Below are 9,613 nucleotides of genomic sequence, written 5' to 3'. Positions count from 1 at the left end.
GATCAGCCCCCCGCCACCGCCCCGCTCCACCCCGCGGCACCCGGGACAGGGCGAGGGGCTCCCTCCGGAGCGAAAAAGCCCTTTTCTCCCACCTGGCCGCCCTGTGCAGCTCGTCCCCGGCTTGCGGCCACCTCCAGCCTGTAAATCATTTGCTTTTACGATCCTTCCTCTGGCCCATTATCACACGAACTTTATATGTTTGGGGCTGCTGGCGGCCATAGAGCTCGCCCGGTTTCCGGGGCTGGCATGCCTGCCTCGCAGGCAGGGTGTGAGGAGGAGGAGGAGGCTGGGGACACGCTGCCCCGGTACCCCCCAGACGGCAGGTAGGAGGGGAGGGGTGCAGCGGTGTCTCGGAGATGGTCGGACCAGTGGGAGCTGGGATATGGACTGGTTGCAGCCCCAGCATCAGGCGGGAGCAGGGAGGGCTGTGAGTAAATGGGGGGCACCGGGGTCCACCAGGGTGGGGTGGGCAGAAGCGGAGTCCTGACTTCAGTCATTCAGTCCCTCTTCCCCCCATTCTGCTGGACTGGGGGACCCACAGATCTTTTGGCTCACATCCCCTTGGGTCCCAGAGGGACCTTTGCCTCCCCTCAGCCATCGTCTGGGTTCATGTCTAATCCCTGTGCCTGGGGATCATAGGTGGAAGAGTGTTTGGGCTCCGGTTCAGTGCTGGGGGTCCTCTCAGGGCCTGTCCTACCCAGGATGCTGTGTCCAAGCCCTGGACCCAGAGCACAAGTGTCCGAGTTGCAATACACTGCATGGCCCCATTGCCAGCTCCTCTCTGCCTGCTGTCTCCGAGACTCTGTTCCTCCTTGCAGTGTCCCCTGTGCATGTCCTCCTGCCTAGGCATGGCTCATGGGTCTCCTTGTGTCACCTGAGCTCCAGGTCTTGCATAGAGGATTGGGTGAAGCCGTATTGGGTCAGCCCTTTGGCTCCCAGTTCCACTGCCTCCATCGCAGTGGGACCCTCTGCCGCCTCGGTCTTCTCTCTTTGGGTCACACCTTGGTTCAAGCCCCACAGGGGAACCCCACAGGATTCTTGCTGCCCTAGTACTGCCCAATTGCAGCGCACAGGTTGGAGGGGATGGACACCCAGCTCCTCCTCAGCTGTAAATCAGCATTGTCCCTTGAATGATCCCACCGCAAGATGGGATCTGGGTCGCAAGGGACATGGGATCCCACTGAGGATGTTCTCTGCATGGTCCTAGCTGCAGGCTGAGATGTGTCATATCTTCAGGGGTCCAGGGGGCTTCAGGTCTGCGCTTCAGTGAGACCCTTCCAGGTGAGGAGCTCAGTGGCAGCAGGTAACAGCTCACAAGAGGGTGTTTTGCTTCTGTGGCCCATTCTCATCCTGGCAGTGTGCTCACAAAACCTTCCCTGGGTCAGCCATTGCCCTCCTAATTCACCTTGATATTTCTGTTAAAAAAATTGGTATCCAAATCTGTTGTGGGTGTCCTGCAACTCATTCACTGTCGGCGTCTCCCTTGGACGGGGCGAGCATCTCACTTGAGATTGCACGGAGCGGGAGGCAGGTGGACTCCAGGCACAGGAAAAACCCAAATCTAAGCAGATCAGTTGCCTTTTCTTTCCGGGGAGGGGGATGGGAGAGACCAGATCTTGCTTGAACAGTCAAAGTAAGTTGCCTTTGCTTTTCCCTGCTCTTCAAGGTCAGCCTAGCTAATGAAAATCAATCTTCCCTCTGCCTCTCTCTGCTGTATGAGCAGATTCTACCTGTGGCCCCTCACCTACTTGAAAGCCTCCACCGCCGCCGGCCGCCTGGCCTGCTGACCATGTGCAACGCCAGTGGGGAGCTTCCTATTGAAACAGAGTCTTCCTGTGGGCCTGGGCACCGTGACAATATCTGTGTTACTGAGGGATCACTCATTTGATCTGCCAGAGGAGAATGGCTTTGTCCGGGGAAGTTGGCTGTGCACGGAAAGCACATATCTGATATTGAAATCTGGGCTGGAAGTGCTGGGGGAAAGCTTTTCGCTGGGGTCTGGCGTGCCATGAATGGCTTCCATCCTCTGTGCGCTCCTGGGCAGCTCCCTTTTGCAGGCAGCAGAAGCGGGAAGCTTCTTTCTCTCTCCCTCCTGAGGGCCAAGACCAGACTCTGTTGCAGACCCGCTCCTGCCTGGCCCCTCTCCTCACCCATCCCCAGCCCCCCAGAGGTTTCACCCAGACACCAGCGACAAGGTCTGGCAGCCCGAGGTTTTGGCAGACCTGCTGGGGGGGGTAGCTGTGGGACACAGGGGGTCCTCCCTACCCCAGCTCACAGCCCTCGAATGGTCATGACCTTCCCTCTGGATAAAGCAGGCGCCGCTGCCAGTGCTGCAGGCTCGGGAAGTGCCATTTCCTGAAAACAACAGCAAACAGCATGGCAACCTCGTGTGAGGAGCAAGACGGGGCTTGCCTGCTGCAAAGTCTGCTTTCCCTGCTTCACTGGGTGTTTGTGCAGGGGTGAGGGAGAAACCTGCCCTTCTCAGTGGCCATGACGGGGATATATATTGGTTCTTGGGCTGTCACTGGGTTGTGTGTGGGAAGACGAGATCCTGCAGTGGGAACTGCCAGGACTTGGGGAGTCTGTGGGCTTGGCTTGTCCCTGGCCAAGTGCGTTAGTTGCAATTTATTGCTGATGCTGCCAGAAATTGAACATGTTCAGATCCCCTCCATCCTCATGTCACTGGTGTGTACAGGGTATGGCACTGGGAGGCTGCTCGAGGTGTGCTGGGAAGCCCCAAATCTGAGTCTCCTACTCTGGAGGAGATGCCATTCCCAGTTCTGTTGCTGGCTCTGGATAAATCACAGCTTCACATTTTCCCTCCTCTAGAGAGGGCCAGCACTTTCCCCTGAGGAAGGAGAGGAAGGACAGATGGGGTCTCTCAGTGCTGGCAATGGGTGGGAAATCGTCTGGAAGGACACAAAAAGCTCAAAAGCACGGGCAGATGCTGTGCCCACCTGTTTGAAGGGACAGTTCTTACATCCCATGCCTTTTGGACATGTCCTGCCTAAGTCTCTCCAGGCACAGAAGTACTTTGAGTCTGTTTATTGGAAATAACTTCATTAGGAGTTCTCCAGCCAACCTTTGCTTCCTGGTTTGTTTGGACGGATCCATTTTAAAATGTAACACAAATGTTTTCTCTGTCTTCCTGCCCCATCCTTTAGGAGTTTTAGATGTGCCCTGATGCTGCAGGGTCTCCTCACTCCTGGAAATGCAGCTCTCTTCCAGTGTGGCTGAACTCAGTTGTGACGAGACGATGGACCCACCCGCTGAGGACTTCCAGCAGGTCCTGTCCATTGACCAAATCCGCTCCATCCGTGCCAGCAACAACTACGTGGAGAGACCGGCTGTCTGCTTCCAGCAAACCCGCTCCAACCCATCCCTGTCCCAGCCACCACACAAGCAAGAGTGGTCCCAGGACCGTCTGGTGTCTTCCACCTTCCAGGACCTGCACCGCAGCCACAGCCAACAGCATCAGATGCCACCTCTGCAGCAACACATGAGCCATTCCAGCACAGCCAGCTCCGTCTCCCAAAGCACCACTGCCTCCGACCAGCGCCTCCTGAGCAGCCTCACGCCCTCCCACTCTGGGCACTCCCTCATCCGGACGCAGCCCCGGGCTGTCGAGCTGAAACCAGAGGAGTCCCCGTTGAAGGGGGTGGCGGAGAAGCCCACCCTGCACACTGGCCACCTCTTCATCTGCGAGGAGTGCGGGCGATGCAAGTGTGCCCGCTGCACGGCGGCCCGCAGCCTGCCCTCCTGCTGGCTCTGCAACCAGCGCTGCCTCTGCTCCCCTGAGAGCCTCCTCGACTACGGGACTTGCCTCTGCTGTGTCAAGGGGCTCTTCTACCACTGCTCCACCGACGATGAGGACACCTGCGCTGACGACCCCTGCTCCTGTGGGCCGGGGTCCTGCTGTGCCCGCTGGGCTGCCATGAGCTTCCTCTCTCTTCTCATGCCCTGCCTCTGCTGCTACTTTCCTACCCTGGGGTGCCTCAAACTTTGCCAGCGGGGTTATGATGGCTTGAAACGACCTGGCTGCCGCTGCCAGAGCCACACCAATACAGTCTGCAGAAAGATCTCCTCCTCCAGTGGCACGCCTTTCCCCAAGACGCTAGATAAGCCGGTATGACCCTCCCGGGGAGGAGAAGCAGGCTTTACTCCTCTTCTTATTCCTCCTCCTCCTCCTCCTTCTCCTCCTCCTCTTCATCCTCCTCCTCCTCCTCCTTGTCCTCACCCTCCTCCTTGTCCTCGTCATTGTTGTCCTCCTCCTCCACACCTCCTCCTCCTCTTCCTCCTCCTCTCCCCCCTCCCCCTTCTCCTCAACCTCCTACTCCTCCTTCTCTCCCCTCGCCTTCATCTCCCTCTTCCTTCAACTCCCTCTGCTCTGCAGTGCTCCCCCCTACTCACCATCACCTTCCAGGAATGAGATGGGTGAAATGGGGGTCCCCAGCCTCTGGGAGCACAAAGGCGACTGGGTGGCCAGGGGAGCTGGCACCAAGCTGGTGGGAAACAGTGGTTTTGCACACGTGGGTGAGGGACCAGGAGGGGCAGAAAGCTGTGGGTGCTTTCCCTGGTCGTGCCCTGTGAGGAAGGGCAACCCAGGGGGTTCCTCAGGACTCTGGTCTCAGTGGGTTTTAGGAGCTGTCGCTGCCCCATGGTGTGGTCCTTCCTGATGGAGGGGAAGAGGCAGGGCGACGGCATCCCCTGTGCAAGAGTCCTCCAGGAGCCAGACCTCCTTCTGTCTCTCTTTATCTTTCTCTAGCACTTTTGGGGGGTGGCCTCTCTTCTCTCACATGGCCGTAGGTTCACTGTCCCTAGGGGGCTGGGGTGCCGCAGTGTCCCACCAGTGTCAGTGGCTTCCCTCTGAGCTTGGAAGCTGCTGGGAGAAGCAAACAAGCTTCAGAATGAGGTGGCATCGTATTTTTCTGTCTCAAAGAGGAAGGGAAGGTGTGGGAAGCTTTAGAAACCTTCTGGCAGGGGAAGGAGCTATCGGAGGCAGCCCAGCCCACTCGCTTCTGCCCAACTGCAGCGAGGGAAAGGTCCCCTCTGGGATTTGGCTGAGAACAAGAAGTTGGTTTGAAATTGCCATTCATTTCTCGATGCCTTGAAGGGCTGCCTCCAGAGCACAAACCCTGGTGGGATGGGAGCTGCCACCCAGCTCCATCCCACCACCAAGCAGATGCCACAGGCACTGGCTCTGTGCTCGACCCCTGAGAGCCCCAATCTGGTACCTTCCACCAGCACTGAATTCACTTTAAAAAAAAAAATACCCCAAACCAAACTGTCAACAGCTGCCACTTGCACTGCTCTCCCTGTCTCCCCAGCACAATCCTGGGGGACTTCTCAGCGGGGAATTCTGCAACTCCTGCTTTGGGCTGGAAGGAAACAGAGAGCAGAAACGGGTGTGGAAAGACAGGAGCCCGACCTTCCCTCCCTGCAGAAGTTGCCTTTGAGTCCTCACCTTGCTTTCCTTGGCCCACTGGCGTGTCCCACCAACACCAGTGTCACACCAGCAGCCAAACCCTGCTGGCACTGCTGAGGGTATTCTGCAACAGTGGCTGCCCGTGGAAAACTGGAGATGGGTCTGAACCAAGCCCTGGGGCTGGACCATCTGCAGACCAGAAGGAAACCTGAATCGGGGTCAGTGCTTCGTGATTTACTTGCTGTGATGATAATAAACCCAACCCATCGCTGCAGCTGGGGGGAGCTCCTCCTGGTCTTGGACTCAGCCCCATCTCCGCTTACAAACGCGTGGTGGCAGCTCTGTTGTGACCCTGCTGACATCGGCCAGTCAGTCAGGGGAGTTTGGAGCTGGGATGATGTCCCAGCTCTGCCTGCCTGTTCCTCCTCCGAGGTGTGTGAGTGCAGAGGGAAGTGAATGGTTCCCCTGGAGAAATATATGCAACGTGTCCCTTGGCTTCTTCCAGGACCCTGCCATCCAGGACTTACCCATCGCCTTCTCTCAGCCACCTCTTTACGTAGAGTTCTGTGGATCTATTTTTGTATATATAAATATAACATTAGGATGGCTAGGTCTATTACTAATAATATTCATGATATTGCTGTGAATGGTGCCAGATGCAAGGTTTGGCTTCCTGGTACACTTGCACATGCTGGAAGATGATTTCCCAGTCTGTTTATTGCTAATCCTAGACCTTTAGTTCCTAAGTAGTCGGGAGAGGGGGAAAGGGAGGTTTACAGATTGTCCTGGGTGGGGCCTGCTTTGCAGAGAGAGGGTAGGATTTAGTGCTGGCTGTGGGGTGAGGCAGAAGGTAGACTCTCATGATGGGATTCCTCTTTCCGTACATTTGCTATCTAAAAATCGCATCTGATCCAAGCTCCCTCTGTTGCAGAGAAAAGTGGTTCCAGAGAGTGATTCATCCTGCTTGAAAACATTATTCATTAAATTATGCTCTGGCGGTGCCTGTCTCCCTTGACTCAAATGGGACCCAAATATTAAACTCGTGGTTCCCTGTGTAAAAGGGGAGATGAATCCCATCCCTGGTGTGAAGTTTGTGCCCGGGGCATGTTACGGACATGACCAAAATCCTCACCCTGATTTCACCTAGACCCTGAGGGGGCATGTTGAAAGATGCTTCCTCTAGCCAAAGATGGAGAGCCCACTTCAATCAGCTGTGGGGAACTCAGGACGATGCTCTTGGTTAACAGTGAAGACCTCCTGGCATTAAGAAGGGGCAGGCCCACATCTGTGCAGTTTGCACATCCTCTGAGACCAGCCTTGGACTCTGAAATTGTTTGGGTTTTAAGGCAATGACCTTCCTGGAGGATGCCCTGTAGGTGTACCCCCATAAGATCAGTCCATGTCTCTGTGGCAGCCGTTACAAAATATATTGCAAACTTATTTATCCATATGCCAGTAATTGCTTGGCTCCCTACTTCCAAGAGATGTTTGGGGAAGAAACTTCCACCAAGAGGCACCCTTCCTTTTGAATGCTACGTTCACTTTTCTATTGGTGCTGATTAAACTCCTTCCTAAAAAATGTAAAACGTTTTTAGGGAAAAAATGTCCCTTTTTCACTGAGGATTTGAGGAACTGTCTCACTTGAATAAGAATGTGAAATAGTTCATTGAAACTTTTTAAAGAAAACTAATGAACAGAATTTTCCAACTTGCTCTACTTTGATTTTTTTTTCCTCCTCCTTTTAAAATGGATCCTACTTGTAAATTTAGTTACCACCTCTGTATCTTTGCAATTCATTGCTTCCTCTCCTGATGGTGGAATGACTCAACATGTGAAGCTTCATCATTTTCACGGCCTCCAAAGTCATGCAAGCATGGGGTGACCTCCCCCAGGTGCTGGAGCTGTAGGATGAGAAGATGGCTGTCCACATATCAGCTCCCCTGAGCCAGTTTTGCTTGGCACAAGCATGGCGAGGCGGAGCCCTGCACTACTATTGCAGCATATTTACCTTCAGTAATTGGTAGGAGGCCAGGATGCCTGCCAGGTGCCTTCTACCTAATGGGCTTTTTCTGGGTCAGTACAGAAGTCCCATTTCTACCAGGGAATCATGCCATAGCCTGGGTGCAGGGATGAGGAGTCTGGCCAGTTCTTTTGAATGTCTCATCTCCACAAAATGACAAACCTGTGAGATATATTTTATGAAATACAGGACACATAGAAGGGAACTGGAGAGGAGGGAGAGCCCCAGATGAGCACTGAGGGCTGTCAGACCAGCACAGGGCTTTGGCTTGACTGTGTCAAAATGCAAAGCCACATCCAGGCCTTGCAGTTGCATGGGCTAGAGAAGTTTAGAGCCATTGGCCCCTATCCTGCTCATAGGGGCAAATGGCTTCATGTGGAGTTACTGCTTCCCACTCCCTCTTGGGGGGCCTTAGAGAGCTCCCATTCCTTGCTCTCAGCAGAAAGAACAGGTTGGAATTTACCAGGATCTCGCCAAGGAGGCCAGCTCTGGTTCACTGAGCTCATCTGGCATCAGGAAGGCTGTGGGTAGCCTCTGAGCATGTTTTTTTCCTGAGATTTTCCTAACATCTTCAGACCAGATCCATCCTGCTCCCTCCCCATCTCGGCTGCCAGATAGTTTGGTTTCCCTGCAGAGAGGACTCCAATTTTGGTTGGGGTTGTGAGCCCCTTTCCTGCCCCACCCTGTAATGAGTCAGATAACATCTGCTCCAGATGTTTGTTTGCAGCTGCTTGTCCTGGCAGTTTGGGTTTCTCTCTGTCCTGACGTGTCTTTTTTGGTTTTCTTTTGGGAGAGTCACATGTTGAGTCCTTTGTTTTCCCTGTGCCCCTGTGATTTGACAAGGATGGATCTGCTTTGCAAGGGAACATTTATCTGCGTTGTGTGTCTCTACCAGTCGTTGACTCCTTTGCCAGGAAACATGCAGGTCTGTAGGGCAGATTTAGACAGGGAAAGAGATTCAGGTGCCAAAGGAGCAGGAGGCAGGAGCTACTGAGCAGGAGCTGAGCTCCCCCTGCTCTGCTCCCCATTCAGGAACCTCCTCTTCCCACCCAGACTTCCAAAGCTCCATCCATGCAAGAGCTCCTGCTGGTGCCTGCTTTCTCCAAGGCTTCTCTTCCACTTACTCCCCTCCTTCCTTACTGCCAAACATGTGATCAGTCCCAGCACTGGTGAGGAGGGATCACTGGGCACCAAGATGGAGTCTTGCTCCCATCCCAGTTCCCCAGGCCTTCTGGTGGAAGGAAAGAAGTGGTCCTTGGGCTGCTGTCCACCCATCCCTGAGAAACATCAGTGCCAGCCAAGTACCTCAAAGTACAGGGGGGAAGCTCTTTGGGACTCTACTCTCAGATTGCCATAAAATCCCATATGAGTTTTCTCCTCCCCATCCCCATGTGTGAACCCAAAGACTGGCGGGCAAGTGTCATCGACCAAAAGAGGCCAAAGCACAGAATAACAGTTTATGAATGGCTGCTTTAGTGCAATAAAGGGGGATGAGTGGAGGGGTGAGAGGAGCTGCTTACAAGGTTTGCATGACTGGATTGCACGGGGACGGAGCACACCATGCTTCAAACTGGCTGTTTCCAGCACCTGCTTTGTCAGTTTGCTCTCTGACACTGGTTCTTGGGTGTTTTGAGGCTGGAGAAAGTTGGGAGGTCTTCAGGCATTGGAAGGTTTTGTGATCAACATGTGAGGAAAGTAGATAATGGATGTATCCCCACCCTAAAGCCCATTCTTTGTCTTTAACTGGATCCTAATCCAGTTCAGGCTTGTCTCCTTCAAGGAGTCCATGGAGCCCAGACCTGTGGGAAGCTTGCAGCAGCTGGAGGCTGCTGGTTGACTTCTGTTCCATGCGGGCCAAACCAGAGCTGTAATGTCTCTGGGCTCAGTCTGCCTTGGAGTATTTCTCAGTGAGCATCGGGATCTCTTGCAAACTCTTTCTCCCAGAGTGCAGGTTGGGAGCTTGCACAGGTGAGATCTGTTGTCCTGCTTGGGGTGATGTTGCAGAAGAATCCCTGGAGGGTGTAAACCAGGGAAGCTGGACTGTCACCTTGCAGGGGGACTGCAGTCAGGAGGGATGTTGGATGGATGGGAAGAGATCACACCCCTCCCTGGGGCAGAGTGAATGTACAAGTGCGGGGTGGGGGGAAGCAGCACAAATTCTCTCGCTG

The 9,613-nt window shown here is 54.4% G+C and overlaps 2 protein-coding genes across 2 annotated transcripts in view; one reads left to right on the top strand and one right to left on the bottom strand.

The window, feature by feature from the left end:
* TMLHE (trimethyllysine hydroxylase, epsilon) overlaps nucleotides 1-279 on the bottom strand; it is a 31,614-nt gene extending 31,335 nt beyond the window's left edge. Inside the window, exon 1 of the mRNA XM_026848507.1 lies at nucleotides 254-279. The gene's annotated coding sequence lies outside the window, so the exon portion shown is untranslated. The remainder of the gene's footprint in view (nucleotides 1-253) is intronic.
* Nucleotides 1-4,245, top strand: part of SPRY3 (sprouty RTK signaling antagonist 3) — a 5,992-nt gene extending 1,747 nt beyond the window's left edge. The window contains exon 2 of the mRNA XM_026848510.1: nucleotides 3,165-4,245. Coding sequence (XP_026704311.1) covers nucleotides 3,212-4,132 — 921 coding nt within the window. The 5' untranslated portion in view covers nucleotides 3,165-3,211 and the 3' untranslated portion in view covers nucleotides 4,133-4,245. The remainder of the gene's footprint in view (nucleotides 1-3,164) is intronic.
* The last annotated feature ends 5,368 nt before the right edge of the window (nucleotides 4,246-9,613 follow it).

Source organism: Athene cunicularia, assembly GCF_003259725.1.
Source record: "Athene cunicularia isolate RWA chromosome 4 unlocalized genomic scaffold, athCun1 chr4_part3, whole genome shotgun sequence".
Lineage (NCBI taxonomy): Eukaryota > Metazoa > Chordata > Aves > Strigiformes > Strigidae > Athene > Athene cunicularia.
The sequence above is the reverse complement of the archived record's forward strand: the minus strand, read 5'-3'. Positions and strand labels throughout refer to the sequence as shown.